The sequence below is a fragment of the Thermobia domestica genome, chromosome 1 (genome assembly GCF_964235325.1).
Source record: "Thermobia domestica chromosome 1, izTheDome1.hap1.1, whole genome shotgun sequence".
Lineage (NCBI taxonomy): Eukaryota > Metazoa > Arthropoda > Insecta > Zygentoma > Lepismatidae > Thermobia > Thermobia domestica.
The window spans coordinates 146,368,499-146,395,559 of NC_137454.1; the positions used below are offsets into that span (position 1 = coordinate 146,368,499).

The following is a 27,061-nucleotide window of genomic DNA, read 5'->3' on the forward strand; positions in this document are numbered from 1 at the left end:
TTTATTTTCTTATTTGCAGTTTGCCACACTGATATATTTGTTACAAAATTGGTTTCGTCCAATGCCTTTCGAGTTCGCAACCAACCTAACCGCTGAGCTTTTTGGGTTGCCTGCTATTTCAGGAAAAGGAGAATTGCAGGTGGTAATGCACTTTTGGAGTCGTGTATACATTGTTTGGATTTAAAAAAATAGATATAGAATGAGATAACAATCGTAACTATATGAATAGCAGAACGAGAGCTTTTTAACATCTAAAGATCGAACTATTGTGCTGCCAAAATGTCTTGAGCCGTGGCAAAAATGCGAACTAAAGCTCATACCCTCACACACCCACGCGTTGAGCCAATAAGGGTTCAGCTGTTGCTAAGCGAGAGAAAGCGAGTGGAATACCTTCAGCCGATAGCAGCGCTTGCAACGGAAGACTAGGGATCAAGTCAATGTGGTATATGTATAGTGTTGTATATAGAGCTGAATTAGCATCTAGATTTTTGGCACTGATTCGGATGGAAGCGGATTTCAAGGGTCCAGTTCACATAGATAAGGTGGGTTGTGGTGACTTGCGGACACACATGAAAGTTTTCTTTAGTTTCTAAGGAAAAGTGTAGGAAAAGATTCAGGATTTCCTGCAAAAAGTGGTTTAGGATAGTACTGGATTATTAATTCCGTTACTTTGTTTCTATATGTTAACTTATTTCATATAGGTATTTTTTCAACTATGGTTTAGCTGCTTTCACTTTTATATATACACTTGTAGGTCGTACAATCCTCCTCCACCTTTAAAACCACTTGTCTTGCTACTCTATTCTGTTACGTCATTCATCTCTGAACTATTTGGAGAAAAAAGATAGACAGGGAAATTAAACTTAGTTACAAAATTTAATATAACAAACATCAGTATTATAATGAACATCGTCGTTATAACCCTACTCCAGTGAGGGCAGTTATATATATATATGTGTGTGTAATGTACTACAAAATAATGAAAAGGCAGTTGAACTGCCAGTCTATTTTAAATTCACATACTGGATATTCAAGCAAAACTACAATAAAACGGACAACGAATGAAACACACTGATATTTCACTAAGTAGTTTATTGAAACTGTAAGGTACAAACTACATTACAAATTTGGATAGATTTTCCGCCAAAGGAGAAACAGATATTTTGATAATTAATTCCTTTTTAGGCACTGGCATTTCCGCATTGCAAAGATGCAGTGACGAACAACACGATCTTACAACTACGTTAGTGTAAGAATTTACTCATTTTAAAAGTTTTCACACATCATCTTAGTTACACACCTTGTACCCATACTGAACTGAGCTTAAAGCCTAACAAAAAAAGCACAAACTCATTCAAGAGCTTCAAGATTGTTTTATTTTTATTTTTTTTTTTTCATGTTCGATTTGTTGTTGGCAGTTGTGAGGTATGTAAAAATCGGCATTGTAGCACAACTTCTGAATCACTGATATATATGACAAAAAGGAAAGTCATCGTCCATTTTAACGCCCTAACGTAAGATATAAAGTACTGACCATGATTTTTTAAAAATTAAACGAAACAGTATGTCACAGGACATTATCATAATTTCAATTACAATAAAATCAAATAACAGAAAAAAAAAAAAAAAAACTTCTTGGATTGTAGTATTTCATCCAAAGTTCAGTGAGTTGAAGGTGTACATACATAAGAGGTTTTAACAATGACATATCATGTTCTCAACACGTGAATGTTTCTCTAAAAAGTCTATTGTAAGTTTCAAAAGTGATAGCAATAATTCTCTAAAACCTAGTTTTAAAAAAAAATCATATAATGTGTCACACAAAAGAAAAAGTTTCACAGTACAAATTTCTAAAACAGAAATCTCCTGACAAAGTTTTGAGCAAATATAAGCATCTCTGATATAGGTGTTCTTTGAAATATCGAAGAGGTTACAATTAAAACTCTCGACTGATCATAAATGAAAATACAAAACATTGAATTATGTACTGAAACAAGAAATAAGAACTTAAGACATTTCACGAAGTGTCGAACTTCCATTATACATCTTATGATGTTTAAATTACTGTCCAAAAGATGAATGTCATAATAAACCTCAAATGTAAACGTACTTATGTTTCAACATTTGCTTTTTGTTCTCTTATTTATTTGTAGAAAGATACTTTTAATATATATATATATATACTTATGAGTGTGTGTATTTATATCCACATGTCTATATACACACAAATATACTGACTGCAGTTACATATGTACATTAGTCCCACAGATCTATGTACACACACACACGACATCCAATTACATACATACATATACGCACTCACGCACTCGCATCCGTTCAAAGCCAAATTAACCCGTATACTCAATAATTCAATAACATACTCACTCACACACTTTTCTTTTTTCCCTTTTACACTTAAATATACAGGATGAAAATTTCAAACAACCTTTTTTTTTCCTCTTCTTTTGGCAGCTGTTTGATTTTCAGTCGTTTTATTTTCTTTCTTCCTTGCTTGCAATGTAATCTAAATAATTCCTTTACTTTATAAGTATGTTCCAATACTAAGTTTTCTACAGAAGCTATTTTTTCTTCTGTTTATTTCTGTAGACATTTATACGGTATAAAATGCAATATATTCAAGTAAATTCACTGATGTTATTTATTTATTTTTTATAACGTTTCCAACAAAAACCGATACATAATGCATTTTAGACCGCACACTGTTGTAAGAAAAGAAGGAACGGCTTCTAGTCCTATCAAGATGATAGGACAAACTCTCAGACTATAAAAAGTGATCCACACTTTTTGTTTCTCATACTGTTTCTGCTCACATTACCGATAACCTGTTCTTCACATTACCTTGTCCGCTGCTGCGTCTGCATATTTATTTTTATATTATTAAAAATATTACAGCCATGATTAAACATGTCATTGAAGATTACGTAATACGTATTTTCTTGTACTCTTTATTATTACATCACACGGAAAAAAAGTATGTGATCACTAACTTCATTCTGCATAAACGACGTAACACGTGTTTTCTCTTATATTTCTTTCATCTAAGATGCTTTCTTTTAAATACAGACCACATAAAATAATAATAATAATAATATAGAATGTTTACAAGAGAGAATAAGGAAAATACATTGAAGTTATCACAGAATTAAAAAAAAAAAAAGACAAATCAAATTTAACCATTTAGCACAAGATATTTCAAACTCCTTCGCGCTACTTATCGCTTTCAATACATCATTATTGCCTCGATATCGCACTGGATCACAGCCCTTAACGATCAATCTCTTTTCATTCACAAGTAGAAATATATTTTTCACAGTTCCAGGAACGTAGCTCAAAAACAAAAATATATTCTAATAAAAGCTGTTAATACTATTAAGCATGTTTCTAAGCACAACCAAGAACAATTATATTCACACGCATTCTGATGCTGTTTTCTACAGTTGATACCAATGCATCATAATTGGATGAGAAATGGGCAATGGCTACCGTCATAAATACAGAGACCATAACTCTTTTGCTGTAAAATATCGTTGTAATTTTGAAGTAGGTAGTATCTGTGCATATTTTAATATGTCAAATGGTGCCAGGATGTTATGCTACACTTTTTACCTCAGTTATGAAGGAATGGGAGAATATTATATAATTATTAGAAAAATCACACGCACGAAAAATAATTTGCGTTAAATTTCTACTACTACTGCAATGTAGATACATGGAAAAACTATAATCTCTCATTAGACATGTCTTAATCGTGGAAATCTTAGCATAAAACACTACCAGATCACTAAAATAGTCTCAAACAGATCGCTACAGAATTTTTATACAACTATGCCTGGTCTAAATGAGTATTACTTTAATCTTATATGAATCGGCACAATGTACGAAATATTTAATTAAATAATTAAAAAAAATCCTAAAATGACAAAGAACTGGATACGGCAAGTGGTCAACTTCACAAGGGACAATCCAATTAGTGCAACATAGCTCTCTCCGAATTCTTCTCCAGTATTATGAACTCTGCAACACCTTAAGTTAGGTATTAAAATATCAAACTATACGAATTATGAAGCACTGAATATCCACAAAAATGACAATATTATTTCTTTCAACCATTTAAGCACAGAAAACTTCTGTTTCATAAAACTTTATGATCAACTGTAAACCTAATTCGAATTCTGGTCTTATCGTAAATAACTTGCTGTGCGACTAATTCCAAATAGCTTTTATGTGAGTCATGAGTGAACTATGTCCTAAAAGACAGCCCAGAATACAACAAAACGTTATTTCCAGTGGGAAGATTTTTTAAACTTTCCTGACAAAGTTTCTAATTCTTTCAAATCCTGTATATTGTGTAGCAAGTTTTGTTTTCAGTTTTCAAACCAGTATGAACACAATCACAGAAACTACCTACAGAACAGCACACGAATTGTATATACAGGACATAACACCAACTTTAGAAGTCATTATTGACTAGTTGAATATGTTGAATCAGAATTAGTTGACTTCTACTTATTCCGACGTGTAAAGCACAATGCAGTTGTTAAAAGATGCAATTTAAATCCTCCTCTTCCACTTTTACTTAGTAACAATTCTTTATCATTCGTAATTCTATACTATAAGCTCTTTGGTTAGTTACTGTGTATTAAACAGCAAAAGAGTTGATAGTAACAAAATACAAATACTGAATGTGTTACTCATTTCCTTAATTAGAACGACTAAACCATAGTTTTGTTTAAAGATTTCAATCAAGTACTAACTACGAACATTTAGACTTCAGCTCTCTGAAACTGAAGATATACTACTCCGAGCCGAGGCAGGATGGATCTCTTGAGTTAATTCTGGAAGATCTGACGGAAGAGCTAATAAAGCGCCATATTTACACTCATGTTCATCCAACTGACGTCGGAATTCTTCCTCTAGTTGCTACAACAAAAAAAGAATGAATTAGATTATTTTGTTATGTCTAATATGAATTAATTTGTTATATTGAAAGATAGTAATATTATGCACAAAATACGTTGTTAAAAGAATGTCATGAAATGAAATTGAATACTTCCATGATTATGTTTTGAGGCTGAATGAAATTATAGACTTCCATAGATATGGTTCTGTCCACCACAAACACACGCCTTGGAGTCGAACCTGCGACTCTTCGCCGATACGATTCGAGATTCTCCCACTAAGTTACCGTGTCCTCTCAAAACTTTTCATCCAACCATCAGCATACTGTAACTACTGTAACATTATCTAATTTCATTTCTGAACTTTTACTACTGGGTACAGACTTATGTACCAATATCTAATACACATAAGTGTCCACATGGCTTATAGTCTGTCCGCCTGCAGCATTAACTACCGGAATTTTACAATGGAATTACCGATACTATTTTCTCCTTGCTGCACAAATGTAAACGCACTTTGCTTTCATGGAGCGTTGACACATTACGTTATGTCAGAGATAAACATTCCCGGTGCAACATACACGAACGAATAATCTGATTACGACCTATTCATTCTCTGGATATTCGTCCACATGCTATTGTCAGATCACCACTCTTATCAACTTTTTGCCCTGTTACAGTTACTTCAATAAACACACTATACCAAAAATAGATACAATATTTAGCCATTACTATATCATCTGGTTTTCATAAATTATGATAATCTGTGAAGAAAGGATATTTTGATATTCGTACAATCACAACACAAATGACTATACACCTCTACGCGTTCCTTTATCAATAGCTTAAGAATGAATCAATTCAGTTTTTCCTTTGACGCAGAGAAATCTTAATTATTTGTAGCAGTTCTACTAAATGAAGAGACACAGCACTAAACTTTACTAATCCCTACAATTCCATGCATGGTAAATCACTTGGATGCGACATGAGTGACAAATCCAAGATGGCTCTATCCATGCAGAAAGAAGAGCTTTGTGAGGTGTTTATTTTCTGCAGTTGAAGGAAAAAATGACAAGAATATTCATGCTGAGATGGTCGACGTGAATGAAGAGAACGCACCGGCACATAAGAGAGGGAAAATGCGTACGATATTTTAAATCTGGACTAACAATTGTCAAAATATAAACCATGAAGTGGCCAGATGATACTCAGTAAGAAACCAAAAATCATCGCGCAAGCCTTAGTGTTTAGCAGGCCGCCGTATCACTTCAATGAGATCATCTACAACAATGCATATGACGGAAGTATCCAACTGATAGGTTTCAAGTTTGCTTACATCACTGCAAAATGGAAACGTCAATTTCCGGGCAACTCTGTGCAGGCCAATACAAACGATTTCCTTTTGTAACTAATTCCTAGGGATGATTGCGGGCGTGCCATTACGCTCCTCAACAAAAGCAATGATGAGCAAACTAAGGCCTGCGACTTTCCTGAAACCTCTACCCCAACATGATTCCTAATCTGACAACTGACAACTGAAAGCACCACCTGCAATGTTTATAATGAATTATACTGGCCCTTGAAGATATTTTTCTTTTTTGGCTGTCTCCTAAAAAAGTTTGTCCATTACTGAACTAAACAGTAATCCATCTTTCTCTACCCCAAGGAAAGCAAAAGTGCAGCAAACACCCGAAATGATGATGATCAGTCTTTTCTCGAGGAAAACTCGATGGACGCCGATGGGTATGATATAGGACAGTAGTTCTCAAAGTGGGGTCCGCGGGACATAACCAGGGGGTCCGCGACGCCTAATAATTGAAATATGTTGTAATAAAATGGAACTCACAGCTGTTTTGCAAGAAATATTTTTTCAGTTACTAAAAACAAAGCAATTAGAAATTATACCTACGTTTGTAGATTTAAATGTTTTCCTAATTTACTAAATTTCTGCCCTGAAGCCGGTCAACCGTTATATAGGATTACCTCAAGTGAGAGAAATTCCTTCTTTGTTAGGACACCTTTTTAAAAACAGTTGTAAAAGCAGCTGCACAACGCCTCGGAAATTCATAGATTTCATCTTCAATGGCGGAAAGCTCCCACCACTATCATCAATTCCGAGGTAAAACGAAGTAAATGTTAGTCATTCCTATGTTTATAAATATCAAGCCTCCCCCCAATGCTGGGATTTCTAGAAAAACGATTAGAAACCCCTCCCAAAATATATTCTTATTTCCACTACTGCGATTAACTATTGACTCAAATTGTGTGCGGCTAATGTAAAATTGTCTTGGAAGATATATCGCAACAGAGAAATAAGAACGCTACTTTGATTCAATCAATTTGTGAAAATATAAAAATATCAAAATGAAATGCATCAGTGGCGTATTTACAATTTTGTTTCGGAGGGTTTTGCTAACTTTATTCCTGGAAATGTGAAAATTCTGCAAGATATTTAATTTACTTTCAAATAGTAAATAAAATTTCGGGGAGGTCTTAAGCCCGACACCAGTGACAAGCACATACAACATTGGTTTTTAACCGCTTCCTTTCCAGCAAAGGTAGGAACAACTCAAACAATAATATTGCCCTGTGGTCTTATTATTGTTGAAGCTACAATTTTTTGCTTCTTTGATTTTCCATGTGTGATCAATTAAAAATAAGGAAAAACAATAAAAACTGGGATTTCTGCTGTATTGTTAAGCAACAAAGAGAAAGTGCACTTGACGTTGTTCTTTCTTCTTCAATAGCAAGATCATGTGATGAGATAAGAAAAAAACAGTTTAAGTTTTAGAAAAAAAACAATGAAAGGAGACGCGATGGCTAAAAGGCAATGCATTCACTTCTAGTGTGTGGGGTCCCTGATGAGATAAAAGCTCATTCCAAGTGATTAAGTGGTGCACAACACCGTATGCATGTGTTTTCTCGATGTTCTCCCGTGTCCTCCCAGTTTCTTCATATTACCACTCTCTATGTAGAATGTGTTTGTTTTGTCGATGACTTTTGGAAGTTATTGTCAAAAGACTACGCAGAATGTGTATATCTATCTTTGATAAGTGTACTAGTAAAAGTTGTCTCAGTCAAATTTCATTTTCAAAATGCATTTGTTGGTATTTTCAGACTTATAAGAAGAAAAAAACACAAGTAAAATTCAAACAGAATTATTTCCACACATTACCAAGTGTATATTATTTATACAGGGTGAGTCAAAAGTCCTTGGAGCTCCTTATAATTTGAAGCCGGAAGGGAGCGAGTCAAAAGTGAGTATGGCAACTGATACTGGATGAAGGGCCGCAACTTTTGGTGTATATGTCGATCATGCCGCCATCTTGATTCAAGTAAAATTTTTAAATGGGAAGGGGAGGCATGTGGCATATTAAATAACACTAGCTAGAGTGCATGAATGCAGTAGTGTAATTGCTTTTTGACAATGTTGGAGGGTTCGGGAGTTGTGAAGCCCAAAGGTGCACAATGACATTGAAACTGACATAATCTCTCTTTGTTCCAAGTGATCTAAACTTGGTTACATTCACACTGACAGAATCTCTCTGTTGCAGGTGATCTAAAATGGATTACAATAACACCGACATAATCTCTCTCTGTTGCAGGTGACTTAAAAGGTTACACTGACATAATCCCTTTTTGTTGCACGTCATCTAAAAGAGGTCTGACAAAGGCACAGACGTGGAAATCACCCTTATATCCGGGGAATACAGTACCGAGCAACTGCAGATAACTATAACAGACGACACCCAGACAGAGAACCGGTATCGCACAGCACGGTCGCACACGTGATCACCAAACTCCAGGAAACTGGCTGTGTTGAAGATAGGCCACGTAGTGGGAGACCAAAGACAGTCACCACTGAGGAAACAGCGACTGCAGTAATAACATCGTTTGTGGAAAGTCCTGAACGCAATACTTATGTGTCATTGGAATGTGAAGTAAGCCAATCCTCCGTGATCTGGATATTGCACATCAGTGACATCCTTACAAGCTGCACATGTTACATGAACTTAACGAGGATCACTCTGATCGCTGGTTGGAGTTCTGCATGTGGGCTACCGAACAGGAACGTGATCCCTCGTTTTCCAAGGGCATACTGTTCAGCGTTGATGCGTACTTCACTTTGAACGGGGAGGTTAATCGGCATAATTGTCGATACTGGTGTGACGCAAATCCGCACTCGGTTGACCCTAGTAGAGAATATAGTCCAGAAAAGGTAATGGTGTGATGTGGCATATGGGAGATCCGCACCATTGGGCCATTTTTCATTACCAACCCTTAACGGCGCAAAAATACCTGATGCTGCTGCAGGACCTTGTGTTTCCCTCCATACTGAACGCAGAAGGCAGCTTCCCATCTTATTTTCAGCACGATGGAAGCCCCCCCCCCCCCACACACACACACACACTATGGAGTTGGTATGCGTGAATGATTAGTTGCACAACTTCAACTGAAGTGGATTGGTCGCCGTGGTCTCGTGGAGTGGCCGCCCAGATCCTCTGACCTAACGTCCCTTAATTTTTATCTGTGGGGACATCTTAAACAGATCGTGTATGCTGAGAGAATTGCGATTTGAGACACCCTGAGGCAAGCATCCAGCATGTCTGTGACCAAATTTCATACGATATTCTCCTTCGTCTTCAGTCAGAGTGGTTGCGGCGACTACGGTTATGGATTGCACGGGACGGACACCATATAGAGCCTGTGTTGTAGCAAGCACCTGAGAGGCAATTTGCCAACTTTGGGCCTTCTCACAACTCCATAACCCTCTAACACTGAAGAACTACAGTTACTTAATATGCCACATGCCTTTTTCCCCATTTAAAAAATTCGACTTGAATCCAAGATGGCGGCCATGATCGACATACATGCCAAAAGTTGAGGCCCCTCACCGGATATCAGTTGCCATACTCACTTTTCACTTGTTCCGGCTTCAAATTATAAGGGTATCCAAGAATTTTTTGGCTCATCCTATATAAATACATTTGAGAAACACAAAATGACCATTTGATAGCCGGAAATTGAACTCTGATTTCCGGCTTGCTTATATTAAAATAGACAGAACCATAGAAAAGGTTCTGTTGTCAGAACAGTCTTAGTTGCTGTGTTATTACTGTATTACGCATGTGCTGATAACTTTACTTTGCTTATTATGAAAATTAAGAAAGCTGTAACGGTTATACCCATAATTAATACCTATGTCATGTTCCTAAAATATGGTTCGCTTACAGCTCATCGACACTTCACTATAAATATTTTGATGTATTCTCCGTATGCAACCAAGCACCGGTCCATCGCTGTTATCAGTTACTGCCGACAATGATATTCACTTCGACCATAACATCTTACATGGTTACTCGCCCGTTCTCCAGGACGCGACTGACATCACATGTGACCATTTGTCACCAGCCCTCATATTTCCTCGAAACTATAAACTATTCATATTCCCTGCCTATAAGATTGTTTACTCTTCTAAGTATTCTTACTCTCTTCTCAGGATCCTAGCTATTTCAACCTTCTTCATAGGCACTGCTGTTCAACAAATGCATCATGCCAGGTACAAGTGTAGGTTTTTTGTGCAATTCATCGGTTTTTACGCAATGGACCTAAGTCGAAGTTCAAACTGGTTTTAAAATAAACAACAATAAATGCACAACTTAATGCGAGAAATTATACTATATCTAATAATAATTTCTAACATCAATCGTTTCTCAAAAATAAAGTAAATGAATAATTTGAAATAGCTGAAAACTTTAAAAAATAATTATTCTATTGCACAAAGTTTAAAAATTATCTAAAAAAATTCTGAAGCACATTCACATTACTAAAACTTGATAGGAATAGCAGAAATAGAGCTGCTTTACTATGGTTTATATTCAAAAATGATTCCGACGACACTGATATATTTAAAAGTAAATGTATTAATTGACGTTCTTAACCGAAAAGTATTCGACCTTTTTCTTTTCTTTCTTTCTTTACTCTCACACTCGTTGCAAGATCGGACATACCGGTTTGTAAGAACTCACATGAGGCACTTTTCGAGACATACAGGACGTAACCATGTAAACAACTGTAAGTACTGACAACATGTTGTTTATTGTATATGTAGTGTGGAATGGCGTTCCAATGAAGAAAGAAAAAACAGGAAGACGGAACATGTAACAAATAAGAGGGATGATGAATCAATCTGACGTTTCTATCCACTCCGTGCAATCAATTTTAACTGAAGATTTAAGCATGTGCAAGGTGGCTCGAAAGTTGGTTTGCAGACATGACTGAGAACCAATAACATTGCCTCCAGATTATCACATGCTTACTGCAATGCTAGTATGTCCTTACGGGTATGGATCCAGAAGTTCAAGTTCAAATCATTGAAGTGGATATCTCATAACTACTGATTGAAAAGAGCATGAGGGGCCGCAAGACCAATGAAAATGATACTGTGTTTTTCTTGACTCACGATATGAACCATCTCAAATACGTTCAGGAAGATAAAACGATCACTCACATAATTCCCTTAATATTTCTCGTCGTCTTCGCGATTCTATTCGTCGTAAGAGACAGGACTTATAGAAAGTAATGTCTCGGCAGATTCACCACGACCACGCTCGCTATTACAATGCTCATCTTAACCTACAATTTTTGGCAAAATACAATACCACAGGTTTGTCAACCTCCCTACCGCCAGATATGCTATTTGCAACTTTTAGCTTTTCTCGAAGCGAAACCGTCACTTAAGAATATCTTTTTTTCAAAGAAAGAAAGAAAGAAAGAAGGGCGAATATGATGCGAACCTCTTGGCGATACCACATGATGACATCTAAAATTTCTTTCAACAATAGCTGGAATAAACGCGTGTGTTCGAAAGGGGTCTACTTCGAAGGAAATTTAAAGCGGAAGTTTTACAGGCAAAGGTTGCATACATTTCGATCGGTTGTAGATTGTCTCCTATTGATTTTTGACAGACGGTCGTACTATCATTCGACAGACATTCGTTTGAAAGGATTATACTTAAATTTCCTAACATGATTAAAACAGTGAAACCTAACACTCAATCTTGATTTTTACTAAATTATCTTTACGTTAGTTTTAGGTTTTACAATTGTGCACTATACATTTGAAGAGATTAGGCTTCTACTGGGAAATCGAAACAATTTATATGCGATTATGTATGTAAATATATTTCGTAATTCCACTAAAACCCACGAGTTCACTATAAATGTAAGAATGAATGAGCTGCTCTTACTTTCCTTACACATCAGAATGTATCAAGTCAGTTCAATTTCGTGAAACGGCAGAAAATCCTATTCTGCACTGAACGCAGAAGTCTGCACTTCATATACTTTCACTTACGGGTGAACACTATTTTATAAAATTACTTTTTAGAATAATAAAGGAAACCTGTCATGCTAACTATTTCGATTCTATGGGATGGAAATATACTGAAAGACAGTCTCTTTCAATTATAAATAAATCTTAAATCGAGGTTCTTATAAAAACCTACAACGTGTTAGATTAACTTCTATTTCCTATGGACCTTTAAATCAACAAAGACAAACGGAGTACACTTAATTCAAGAACACAGTTCAAAATAGTAACTGATACAAGTATCGCGCAATTGCAATAAAAAAGGGTATGGTTTAGTAATCAACGAATCCAATTTTTGAAATAGGAAAAAATTTATGAAGGAATACAAGTTAAAATACTACCAATTACCAAAAAGCACTGCAATACCATGCACTTCTATTACCTTAATTTCTCTGGTTAGTAAAAAGTTAATTTCATTAACACTACCATTAAAGACAGCGTTCAAGATATACTTATCAAAAGATATGTACTACACATAGAAATATCTTTACAGATATATTGAAAGTGTAACTGCAACTCCTGTCTCTTTATGATATGACGTATATTTTTGAGCCTACAAAATAAAAACTGGTACAAACCTGATCAAACTAGTCCTGAGGAAACACAATAAATCATTTCCATTTCCAGAGACTTCGACAGAGCTTCCTCTACTGAAGGACGAGGGTGAATTTTATAATTCTAGATGTTTTTCTCTAAGGTGGAATAGCTTTATCAAAGGATTATTTGAATTCAATCCATTCTTTGGTATAAATAGAGAGAATGAAAGACTGGATGGCTTAGAACGTAAATGGAGAATAAAGAATGAGTAAAGGAAATTAAACCAAAGAACTTTAAAATGTGCATTTTGTGTGATGTCATGTATAACACAAATGTCTATCTAAAGTATTTTGATGCAGCAGAAACTAACAATAAATCGAAAGAACCCAGAACCACAAATTAGAACGAAGTAACTGTCTGTTGCTAATACAAGCATTGTAGGCAATATGTACCCTTGACACCGCAAAAAGTTATGAACATGTGCACTACCTCACTAAATGAAATGAGGCTAAAATACTCATGCATAAAAGTTTGAGATTAGAAAGACTAGCAGTACCAAGAAAGAAAGAAAAAAAAAGAAAGAAAGAAAGAAAGAAAAAAGTCGGATAGATAAACAAGAGGAGAAAGCAAATAAACAAACAATAATATCCACTTCCTAAACGTGCTCTCAGAAAGAGCGACGAATTCATTATTATGAATTTACACTAATGACAGTGACTGCCATTATTTTCTAAAAGAATATTACTTAGATTGTACAAAGCATGTTGACCCAGAACACACCATTCTTGAAAGTTGGTTTGCAATACCAATGTAACAATGCCTACACTCTACATTAGGCTTCGTTAGTGAACACATCTATTATTTATTATTATTTTTTATCTGTTTATTCTTAAAAAGAAAGCACATTTACATGTCTGTTCTTACAACAATATTTTGAAAAAAAAAAAAAGTATTTTCACGCCCAATTTGCCCAACATTTACAAACAGCAGTCTACATATCAGATTTAACAAGTATTATTTAATTATATTTACAGCACATTACACGCACATACAAGCAAAATTAAAATAAAGAGTATCGTAATCATCATATTGATATTGTGTATGCTCTCTATTGTGAGAGTACTTACGATTTTTAAAAATACATTTATTTACCTACTTATTAACACCCTTCCGCATAACTTGAAGCATAAAGGAAAATGGAAGTATAATTCTAAACAAGGTATCTAAAAATCTAAGCTCCTCCTTAAAATTGCTACTTCATACTTCTATCGAACACTGTTTCTATATATGCTGTTCCCAAATTACTTTTAATTGTATATGCTACCAGCATCATGTAAATGTGCCCTGGTAAAGCATCGAAATTTCAAGCACCCTCTGCCACAAAGGAAACAACAAACAGTTCACCCACCGACCACCAAGTAGCACTTAGTGCTCATGGTCATGCTGGTAAGGGTTTGAACGAATTGTGGAGATTCTAGGTAAGAGGAAAGGTGATCCAGGAGCGGAACTAGATCGAACACCAAACCCAGCGGCTACTCGTTCCATCACAGGTGTTAATGAAGGGGATGAGTAGGCCGTGGGAGACGGCGTGGATGGGACTGGACTAGGAGGAGAAAGAGTAAGTGGGCAATGATAGTCATCCAATGGCGCACACTGTTGCTCGTTAAGTATCACCTCCGATCCACAACGACCATAGAACATTTCCTGTTCACGAATTTGACGCTGAAACTCCAACTCCAGTTGCTAAGTGTGGGTGTTGTAAGGATCACGAAAGGAAAGGTTAATAAGAAAAAAAACAAACAATATAAGGAAAATCATTTAAAATGTTAACTTAAAAAAGATATTTCAATTAATCACAAGATGTATGTGTTATTACGTAATTTTCTGAGAGATTTAGTCTAAAAATATGCCACCTGGACGTGCTTTTCTTAAAGGCATTTATCTTTCCAGAAGCAAGAATGTTGAAATACGAAGCTGCTTTTCTATTATTATTATTATTATTATTATTATTATTATTATTATTGTCTTTCAAATTATTAAGGAATGTTTGTTACTTCTTCACTTACTAATTTTTTTTAAAACCAGTGGTTATCGTGATCATATTTTGGCTTCATGATATAATGATTGAGTGTTATGGTGGTACTTTGACACACTATGTTCTCAGTGCTTTTGAGATATTGCTCACTGTAAAGGAATTTCAGTTCTTCGTCTATGACATCCCAAACGGACTCTTATCTTCTCAGGAAAGATATTAAAAAACACTTCCCACTGTTTGATAATACTTTATAAAAAACCACTACGAAACTGAGTCAGTATTCTCCACTCTTCGGTTATTGCTTTGTTTTGCTTTACGGTTTTAATTTGAGGAATACGAAACAAAAGGACCGTTTTGTGGTTCTACGAAAGTAATGATCTATTCATTCCTTCAGCTTGCAAAATACATTAAGAAAGAAAAATCTAATGGACAGCAAAATCAAGAAACGACTACAATATTATTATTATTATTATTCCAACTACTGAAAAGAAAATCTACACTAGAAATAAGACTAATACGTCTACTACGTTTTCAATTATTCATATTTATTTAACTTCTCTACTCTTAACCACCAAATTTCTAATAGTCCTATATTATAGCAGCTGTAACTGAAGTCCACCTCGTTTGTCAAATCTAAATGCCTTTGTTTTTATATAATCCGATCTCAATCAGTATTCAAAATCGATGACCACTACTTAAAACCCCAATATCAAAATACTTTGAGTATGCTGATCAATACATTTACTTCCATTAAATAGAAAATTATTCGAACAGCCTTAAGCATTTTTAATTCACTTTATCATCTCAAACGGCAAAAGATTCATTTGTTTCAAGTGACTATATAATGTCATCTCTCTCTTTGATTTGTATGGGGTTCCTGATTAGCTATTTTCGCAGAAACTACTGCTTGCTTAATCATGTAGTCCACCGGACTACTCCTTGAACTGCTACTTAATTCATTTTACTTTCTTTCTTCTTCTTGTGATAACTGTAGCACTTATGGTCGAAATGTGGTAGATAGCATGACCAGTTTGCTTTTCTGCGGAATTAGAAAATTATACACAAAACTTTTATCTTCTTTGTTGAAACAAACAGTATTTCCATATCCATTAACATTGAATTAAGTGGATGCTTAGTGAAATGTATTTTTTCAGTGCAGTGACAGTAGGTGTAAGATTTTATTGTCTGCTGCAATTTATGATGTACTCTCATTGCTTGTCTAAGATACCGTTATCCAGGTTTAATTTTGGGTCCTTGGTTTAGATGAAGAATGAGTCGTGCTTAAGCAAAGTTTTGTGCAAAATATTAGTTTGCTTAATACCCAATACGGCAGGAAGAATCTAAGCATTCCATTAAACAAACCAACATTCTGCACAAAACTTCTTTGCCTCTAGAAAGACAAGTACACGAATTATTCTTCATCAGCACCAAGGACCCAAAATTAAACCTGGATAAGGGAAGCTTAGACAAGCAGTGGAATTATAAATTACAACAAGCAATAAAATCTTACCTACTGTCACTGCATCAAAGTTTCCACAGCACTCGATTCAACATATTGCACCGAAATTAACGCAGCACTCAATTCAGTACACTTCCCTAATAATCCACCCAGTTCAACGCTAATGGATATGGAAACACTCGTTTGGTACAGCAAGTAAGATGGAAGTTCTGTGTAAAGTTTTCCAATTACGCAGAAAAGTAAAAAGATCGTACTTTCTACCAAATTTCGACCGTAAGTGCTGAAGTTACCAGAAGAATAAAATGTATTAAGCAGTAGTTCAAGGAGTAATCCGAAGATTAAGTAAAGAGTGGGGTTTGCGAAATACATAGTAGGAAAATAATAACCCTTAATGTATCATACAGATAACAATATTCACTCTTTTATATAAATCATAGTCGTCGTAGAAATTGTTTCATAGTTTAAACCAGGCTAAAAAGAACCTGATACTTACATGTTTGCGAGGCTTTAAGTGTGCTTTCCATTCTTTCAATTCTCGACTGTATTCTTCTTCCTGTTCTTTCAATTTCATTGTCTCATGCTCCATCAGCATTTTACCTATCCAATATATAACAATAATTACAATATTACTACTAGTTTTTTCCTACACATTATGATCTGACACAATGTTATATAAACTTTTTTCTCACGCGACTTTTTCATTCAAGTGTGTACCTGAATTCTGTCACCCTTAATACAAATTATGGGGTGCTGGAATAAAATGGGACAATTTGGGGCGGGAGGGGGGAGGGGGGTTCAGTCTGTTAAGACTTTTTTCTTACTATTGGATGAAAGCCATTATGCATTTTACACACATTTTACACGTTATAAGAAGTTTATACAAATAATAATGTACATTCTTCAAAGCTGGTTTTAAGAATTGAAGCCTTTTTCTAGTTCTTAGATTGCTTCGTTCAAGTCCTACGTTCAGCCTTGTGCATGAATAGATTGGATGATGGGGGGCGTTCAAGACAATCACATTCACCCAAGGGGGCCCTAGGTTTCAAAAGGCAGCGAACCTTACCAATGTATTTATTCAAGTGGTATGATGGTCCATGATCATTTAAGTTCTTATTCTCACTCACTCAATGTACGAAGAACAATGAAAACACATATTCACACACTTATTTAAGTTACCAGTTATGCTTATTAAATAATAAATAAAAAAATGAATCAGTACTTGTGAGTGGCAAGTATTTTTTCCATACAATGATTTGAGTTTCTCAGACACAGTTAGTTATGGACCAATGAGTATAAGAGTTCTATTAATTAGCTGTTCTTCGTACATGGTAGAGATAAGAGCCTAAGCAGCTTTTGAAATCATTGTCACTATAGTGATTAGCTATAATATTCAGTTAATGACAGGTTTATTTCATTTTAACTGGAAGACCTGTTGATTACAGCAAAGGTATCTACACAGAAAAACAAAAAACAAAAGAACGGTAATTCGAACTTCAAAGTCAATGAGAATGTGCATGCTGTCACGTGGTAGAGATATTTATTTGTAACGATTTATGTCTGCAGGTTGTAGGTTCCTCTCCAGTGCTTGCTATTACTTATGTTGAGTAATAACCGCAGGGTTGACAAAAATCATGATTTTTATTGAAAAAAAAAAAAGTTTTTTGTTGGTTTAAACTTATTGTTTTGTTTTGTTTAAATAATTTGCTCTATGTATTTATATCACATATGGACAGAAATAAGTTTGTTTCGCCTTGGTGTTATTATGCAACAACCGGGTTATGCTGGAAGGGGTCACATAAGCTTAAAGCGGAATCGCTTCTCGGCTTACATCTGAGAGAAACTGTCCTCCATTTGAATTCGAAACCGGGACTAATTGGGCACAAATACCATACGTCTGCCGACTCACTCACGAAGCACTCCTGATAAAAATACGTTGTACTGATCTTTACATACTTGTTAATATAATTGTCAAGAATCATTTAAGAAGGACAAAAAGATAAACAGTTGCACAAGTGAAACTATTATACAGAACTACATATGGACAATTTCAAAATACTGCAGAGTACAGAAGAACTAATTTAGTCCCAGTTAAAGAAATACGACGACTTAATTTGCATATCACTAAGAAAAGTGAATAAAGATATGAATTATTTGAGTCCACTTTGGCTCTGACCCATTTATACATAAATGGATACCAAAGATACTTCTGATTTCAATAAATGGCTCTCATGGGATTTATATGACCCCCCTTCCAAAAGTACGGCATTTCGATGCATTTTATTAATAGTAAACATTATTAAAACGAAATAATATTTAGAATTTTTCTTTGATTGCAATTGCATAACAATAATAATAAACCATAAAAAAAAAAAAAAATCACAGATGAAACATTCATAAACTTATTTAAAAAAAACAATGCTTTTGTAGTATAATCTCTTCGAGTAATGAATGGGAAATTTAGGTCTGAATATAATACGAATAATATACGGGAGTGAAACGTGATAACCCACAAATGTGTGTTCATCACGATTTTACGAACATATTTCGTTGTTTGGTTTAAACTTTTTTTTTTTTTGAAAAAACCAGCTGGTTTAAACCAGCCAACCCTGAGTAACCGAGAAAAATGTTACCATGATCTTGACTAAAAGTAGTGTCATAGTGAAATCAGTAACCCAGTGTTTCTAATAAAAATGAAATAATAATAATAAAAAGAAACAAAAAGGGAATTTTCGAACAGTTCTCCTGACTATGCGATAAAGAAAATAATTTAAAAAAAAAAAAAAAAAAAAAAAACTGTCATGTGTTCTTCTTACGATAACGAATTTTGTTGAAAACAAATGTCAAATATTACCGAAAACTTTCTTATATTTCATCAGAAACTAAAAGCATGATGATGTAACCTACAGAAAGTAACAATTTAAAAGCGACAGAAGTGAACAAAACGCGATAAGAAGAGGATAAATATGTCCAGTACAGTCACATCGCAAGGTATATCGAAAAACAGCTTTTCCGAAATTTATGATCATTATTTGCAAGCACCCATGCTTGTATTAACTTCTGAGTTTCTAATGGCTTCCTGACATGAAGGTTCTGTTTACGTTAAAGGAAAAGCAAGACAAGACAGGCGAAAAAGGACAAAAAGGTAACAATTTATGAGTGAAGAATCGACGAAATTACAATTAGAAATAACTAGAATTCGTAGTACGTCTTTCACTTGAATGTATTGTCAGTTCATGTATTCACAGTGTCCCTTCTCTACATTTACTCCTCTAAACTTACGTTTTTCATTCTGGAGTTGCTCCAGCTCTTTGATTGTAGCTTCCGAAGTCGCCCGAAGTTCTTCCAACTGTCTTTTATGCTTCAACTCAAATCGTTGTTGTTCTGCTCGATAGCGCTTCTTCTCCTGCTCTTGAAACTGAAAAGATATTTACCAATATAAATAATAATAATAATAATAAAAACTGAGAAATTACTCGTAACTTACTATCAGAATTCATTACAGGCAGATGCCTTTTCAATTCGAGATTCAAGCGACTTTTAATAATTCAGAAAAACGAACCTTTAGTTAAATTGTACTATTAGTACATCAGGACCGTCTTTTTAATAAATACAGTTCATTCTGTAATTTGTATAATGTTTCTTAATTGTTATGTTTACCCGAAGATTATCAATTCTAAGTACTATTCTTCCTGGAAGCACATAACGAAATTCATAGGCTGCCTCCTCTTTTAACGATTCCACTTTATTCTTTAAACCTTCAGGAAGGAAAAGAAAAATTCATTTTCTCAAAATTAGTATCTTCCACTCATCTTACCAAAGTAATGGCTGTAGAAAAGAGAATATTTCATGTATGATAACTCAAAGTTTTATAACATGATTGGTCATTGGTCAATGGTAGTTTTTTAAAAGACATGTTCTATGGCCTTTTGGGAAAACCTCTTTCCATGCAAACAAACAGATCTTGATACATTTTTAATTTTTCCTAGAACTTCCCTTGTTTTTGATCCTACTTCCACTTCAGTATTATATAACTGATATAATATCAATGAACTTGAAAGAACTTGGGAAATTTTGTCTGAATAAGTACTTCAACAGACTTGAACTAAATTCACTAATGACCACGAAGCGACCTCACAAATTCTTGACGAAGGTACCAGTTCTTCCTGCAGTACATAAATCAGTGGCTTATTTCTTAACGCATGTAGCAGAAAATGCAATTGCCTAAAAATTCTCAAAGGAGAATTTTTTATACAATGCGGCATTTATTTACACCAATCGTTTTGTCTTAACTTTTGGTCTACTTTGAAAAGCTCTGAGATAAACTACTTTTTAAGTGCTGCCCACTGACTTACAACCAGAGTTAAGAATTTTTAGGGGAGGTTTTCGTAGAAGCAAAAGAGAGGAGACAAGGTATTCAAACAAAGCGAGAAAACAGTAATAAAAGTGCTATTCCCTTCAACTGTAACTGAGAACAACTTAATATAAACTACGTACCGTTTCTCTCTATTTTTAACAGACAAAAAAAGGAGTTTCCAAATTGCCTGTTTATATATATATATATATATATATATATATATATATATATATATATATATATATATATATATATATATATCAAAAATCTGTTTCGGTAAAAATTCAGAATTGGCAGAGGGGAAGGAGGAACTCGTCGATTAAGAGAATCATAGAAGTATGTTATATTTTAATTTAAACCTCCTTTGAAAGTACCTTTTCGGTTTTCTCGAGTTAATAAGCTGCACACGAAACGTGGAATAAACATGTAACAGCTTTGCTCAGCTCAACTTACGAACAAAAATATATTAAAATCTAACAGCAATGTGGGGTCACTATTTTACAGCATCTTATCAAAACTTATCTTCACTTCTGTGACATATTGAGTACTGCATCTAACAATATGTACTAATAAAGACCTACTAAAATGTAAAAAATTATATTGCTGTATTTGTTAATCAATTTGGATAACTTGGAAAAGAGAGTGTTGTTTATGAATCATTAACATAACAAAAACTTAACAATTAACTCTGAATTAACTTCTTAAAAAAAATTAAAATTAAAAAAAAATAAATAAATAAATAAATAAATAAACCTTCAGAAAGCAATTTTCATACAACTTAAAAGCTACAGTCACCGTCGAGACAAATCACCCAGAAGGAATTAAAAATAAATCAACTTTTTAAGAATACTATACTGTTAGTATTAACTAACTAAAATACCACATTGTTAGTATAAAAATACTAATATAAAAAGTTACACACTCGTTTAAGTTTTTCCCTTTCTTCTTCGGGATCGCCAACAACACTTATTCGCATGGATTCACGGAACATCATTTCTCTAGCTTTCATCTCACTACGTATACGTTTTGGTAATGCTCTCTTTTCAATACTTTGGCGCTTCAGAAGTTCTTCTTCTTTACGTTGATTCATACGTTTTATTTGTTCCAGTTCCTTCTCATGACGAATTAACATCTGAAATTCGAACGAGAAAACAAAATAATTCATCCGAAAGGTAATTAGGCTTTCTCTTACAGTAATACGTGATCATAGCAGTATGGTTGTATCTGAAATAAAACAGCTAACTTCGTGTTCTGCCACAAAACTAATAAATTTATAGAAAGTAGCACATCTTTAAATTACTATGGTCACAGTCTGTCCCACACGAAAATAAAAAAAATAAACAAGAACGTTTTCTGTTTTTGAGTGTATTTATACCTGATTACATTGAAAGTTAACGTTCAAGTTTTATATATTCTAGAAAACATATGAAAGTGCCAATTATCTAATTCTCCTAACTGGAGAGGCCTGGTAGCCCCGCCCTCTACTGTGCACTCACAGCAATCTATTTTTCTAAATCTTTCAGACCACTCCGAATGAAGGACAAAAATGTGACACTTTCGCACACGTTTTGAGCTCTGTTGTTTATTACTAAAATGTTATTTTCCAACTTTATTAGGCACATACACTTCAAAAATATAATACTGATAAATGTCTTCTGGTTATTTATTCCTATTTTCGTTTGGGACGAGATATGCAGCTCCCTTAATCTCCAGTGGGTGTCATTGCTTTACAATAGTAATTTCCTTCTCTAGCATGGTTTATAATCGTAAACATCGTGAAAACAGTCTTTGAAAAACTTACAAACCCTTGGGTTGCTAATTTGCAGTTTTGCATCTTATAGGAGTCTCAGATCGAATAATTGACTTTGGAAGATGACCTCTATAAGATGTTTCGGCTCGTATTCAATAATAAAAATGTTCGATTCAAAATAATAATAATACTATCACTCACCTGGTGTCGCTGAAGGAAAAATATGTCTTTCAGTTGTCTTTTAGCTAGTTGTTGCCGTTCATGGATTTGACGTTCTTCACATTCCCAAAGGGCAGCTTCTCGAGCTCTGAGAACCTATACAATACAACCAAAGATTTTCATTCGGCAAACTTGCAAACTCGTGAATATTTTAAAACTTACTGTATGAAAATAAAACGTTTTACTACAAATCATCATACCATACAATACAGAAATGAAAAGCAAATCAGAAGATAATGTTAACTAAGCCTGCTAAGAGTATGCATAGACTGCCAAAGTAGACAAAAATTTTGATTAGTACTTATAAATATTTGCCATGGAATAGTGGAGTTAACAAAGTAGGTTAAGTTAACGGTTAGTGTTTTTGGATCACAATGACCAGATTCCGGGTTCAAACACCATGGACGCACCCTAATTGAGGTTTCTCAGTTTTCTTCTCTGCTGTCCCACCCCAATGCCAGGATAATACCTTTCGCTATAGACTATGATATATTTTCTTCCTTTCCCTTGCTGTTGATTATACATTGGCTTCACAGGTTATATATGAGATTTTCTTGAATAAATGAATATATGTAGTCATTCAAATTACATATGACAGATATAGTTATTATTCACAGTACATATTCATGAAAAATCGTGTAATGCATTGCTTTCTTACTTCCACCTACTAAAAAAACTTACACTAACAGGTGTTAAAATCTTCCTACTTTTACTTTCTGAAACTAAGTGCACGGGGTGAAATACAGAATTTTAGAATTGTGTAGAATAAAACATCTACTTGATTTTCCAATACTACTCGAAGTCATGAAGTTAAATGAGTTGTCTTTATGTGAGACAGTCTTGTACACACAAATACAAACTATAAGTTTAATGAAATTAAAAGGTGATTTCAACAACTGCAAAAAATTTTAAGAAAAATAAAATAATTTTAATGCCAAGTATATTACTACTAAAGAATATACTTACTTGCTGCTTCTGTTGTAAGAACTGACGTTCCATAAGCGCTATTTTTTCTTGATGAGTTTCACTAAGTCGTCTAAGCGAACACTCGTGGTTCTCGTTCAGCTTCTCTAAAAATGATCTTTCCTGGAATTAAAACCAGTTACATTAATCTTCTCAATTTTCTGTATGATGCATTCGGAAAACTGTGTATTTTATATTACAAAAATAAATTCATTTCATTTAAGCGAAGTATAATCTTTCTTACCTTCATACTTTTATAAAAATATATCTCCCGAAAATATGTATGTTGCAAATGAAAGTAGGTACATGGTACACGAACTATTAATAGCTATACCTACCATAATACACGTAATTGATCGAGATCAAGAGACTCAACCCTCTACATGGTTTGTAATTTTGTCCTCATTAATTGTATATACTGCCATCTAGGGCAAGGGGCAGCAAGCACTGAAAAGTTATTTTAACACCTTAGTGTAGGCTTAGAAGCCATGAATAATGTATTGGTGTGAAAAAGTAATAAAGAGGAGTACCTTAATGTATTTGCAGCGTTAAGGGGATTAGCTCCTACGGAGGTATTACACTTAATGGTAAAGACAGTTTAACTACCCCAAATAAAGCCTCTTGTATCTTTTGAATCAACGTAATCTTCACATTCTTTTTTAAGTAGTTTAATTATTATCATTCGTATTTTGCAATTTTCCTTTGCAAATTCACTTTGAAGTAGAGCAGGCCGTTCACGTGGGTGTAAGTACTACACAAGACAGCTTTTATGAGTCAAAGAGCGATTTTAATCTGGTTCATTTTGTTAGGAACAATCGTCAATAAAGTTAAAAGAATAATTCAACTATTCAAAATAAACAACTTAATAAAACCGAACTGGTTTAAAAACTATGCGTAATTTATATATATATATATGCAATTAAGTGATTCTCATCGTTCTTTGCTGGTTTAACAAGTCTATTTCAACCGAACACTTTAAATGTCTTTTTCAATTTTATTATTTATACTTTGAAATTTAGCTATTCTTGTGCAACATTATATTGTAATCATTTCATTTTTTTAGAACATAATGAAAAGAAAAAAAAAATCTTCAAAGGGAATTTTTCTACATGTTCGCATTCATTTTCAAGGGACGTTTTGTTGTATTCGAAATGTACTGTTATATAATGAAGCAAGTAATAGTTTCTCTATAATTTTGTGTTTAATTATCTTTTCTGTGTACCAATGTTAATAACTCTATGAATGTAAACTGGTTGTTTTCTTATAGCAATAATACTATTCCTGATTTTGAAGTTTTCATTTACCTTCTTAAGTTGAAAATTCTCTTTATGAATAGAGACGTTTATGAAACTATAACACTCTTAGTTAATTTTAAAGGGCATTGTTGGCAAGAAACAGAGATAAAAGATTACCAATGCAAAATCATCGTGCTGAAACTATATCTTACTTTCGAAGTCAAAAAATGTATTTTATAAACACTTCCAGACGCGAAATAATTTGCTTCATTTGAAGTATAAGAAATTTCTGTGCAATTAACTTTCTGACGAAGTGAACGGCAGAACTCATGAAAATGTAGAAGTAACGTTCACAATATCGAGTGAAACAATTCTAAAACTACAAGAATTAACCAACGAACTGTTTGTTTTTAACAGATGTTACTTTTCAAACCGAATGTTTGAAATACTATTCGAATTTCCGAAAAAATCTTACACAAGTAGCTTGAACAGTAGATAAGAGGGGTGTAGCTTACCCGTGATGACAGATTTAAAGTACATTCTCTTCCTGGTAGTTTTTGACAGAATGTTCACAATAGGTTTCTTTTTCTCCCTCATTAGTAGAAAGGGTTCACTTATACTTTTGTTTTCATAATCTAATTGAACTGCATAAGGGATTTCGTGAACCTCAAAACTATCGTACTGTGTGATTATCTGGATATTAAAACAAAGTTGTTATTCTTAACCGATTTTATGTTTAAAACACCTACCTGTCTCAACCAGTTTTCACAGAAACACATATGGGAGGGAAAAAAAATCAGGCAATGAATGAATTGTTGGAATGAACAAAGTGGGAGGAAACGAGAGAACTCGAGGAAAACCACGCACACGGTGTTTGTCCACCACAAAGTGCACTTGGCGGGGACTGGGATAGAACCTGGAACCCCAAGTACCAGAGGTGAACGCTCTACCACTGAGCCACCGCGGCCCCCAAGTGCGAAATGTAGCTGGTTATTTCAAGGCACGAGAGGTCAGAATAAGGATATTTCTACAATTGAAACGAGATACCACTCGTTCACTTATACTCAAAATTGATTGGCTGATTTGAGACTTGCATTTACTAGGCTCATATCTGTCACCTTTCTGTAAGCTGACATCTTAGACTCGTACTCCAACACGGGAATGTATCACCACTGTACGTGTAAGCAAACTCTCTTTTCTTTAATGATCATTATAAAAACTAATGCGTATAATTAAGAAAAACGTAAGTATATAACTCTACATTCGGACAAAATACTGCACAATTCCCTGTGTCTGTTAAGAATATGAATATTTGTTTTTGAAAGTTAGTTCAGAAACAGTGTACTTACCCTTTCTTCGTGTTCGTTTTCCAGTTTTTCCTTCCTTACTCGGAAAGCGTTTTTTCGTTGTTCTTTAGGCATAAGGTCGACCTCCTGTTTAAGTAGTCTTAACTCTTGTTTCAGTCCTTCACGGAACTGCTTTAGTTCTCGTTCCTAAATGAGAATAAATCATCACATGACAACGAAAGAAAGAAAAAAAAAATACATTGAACTTTCGTCCGAGCATAGAACACAGAAAATACATATACAGGATGGCGACAAATCTGGAAAACAAGTAAAAGTCAGGGGATTTAAGAAGACCAGGAATAGTCAAGGAATTCTGCTGTCAGAGTATTTCGATTTGCTAAGAATGAGATTTTAAAAACATTTGAAATTAAAATCTTAAGACGATTCTAAATATTGCTGTGTGTAACCAAACTCTGGCTATCAAATACTTCTGTTTGCGAATGTACAAGATACTTACTTGTAATTTATCTCCGTTGTATAAAGATTGAAACTCAAGAAGTTTAAAGAATGATTTTTCGTTTTTATACACTTCATATTCTTTCTTTTACAATCGTTTCAAGTCTTTGGCAGACAAACAGACACTAGTTAAAACTGATAAGAAAGAAATAACGCTTTCATATTACGAAGTGCATGCGTAAGAATCGATAGACCTTCAATCACTTCTTCAAACTTACCAAATACATTTTCTTTACGGACTGTTTTCTTCTGTATATAAAATATAGGACTACAATTATTTTATTCAATTTTAAAATATTATTTTTCAAAGTACGAAAATACGCTGTTCCGGGTTTCTTACGAAAGGACTAAAATTTGATGTTGCCAGGACTATGCAATTTGCTGTGAAACTTAAGTTAGGGCAATTATCACATATTA

The 27,061-nt window shown here is 34.2% G+C and overlaps 1 protein-coding gene across 2 annotated transcripts in view; it reads right to left on the bottom strand.

Moving 5' to 3' along the window:
- Positions 1–1,075: 1,075 nt before the first annotated feature.
- Positions 1,076–27,061, bottom strand: part of Slik (Sterile20-like kinase) — a 133,976-nt gene continuing 107,990 nt past the window's right edge. Inside the window, exons 18-25 of one of the 2 annotated variants that reach the window (XR_014132111.1) lie at positions 26,192–26,335; positions 23,611–23,730; positions 22,627–22,740; positions 21,598–21,807; positions 19,601–19,736; positions 16,815–16,918; positions 12,869–14,570; positions 4,808–4,941 (exon numbers count right to left, since the gene is read on the bottom strand). Coding sequence is in view for 1 of the 2 variants with exons in the window: in XM_081764044.1 (XP_081620170.1) it covers positions 4,792–4,941; positions 16,815–16,918; positions 19,601–19,736; positions 21,598–21,807; positions 22,627–22,740; positions 23,611–23,730; positions 26,192–26,335 (978 nt within the window). In the remaining variant the exon portion in view is untranslated. Of the gene's footprint in view, positions 4,942–12,868; positions 14,571–16,814; positions 16,919–19,600; positions 19,737–21,597; positions 21,808–22,626; positions 22,741–23,610; positions 23,731–26,191; positions 26,336–27,061 lie in introns of both variants that reach the window. The other variant, XM_081764044.1, reaches the window with a different exon arrangement.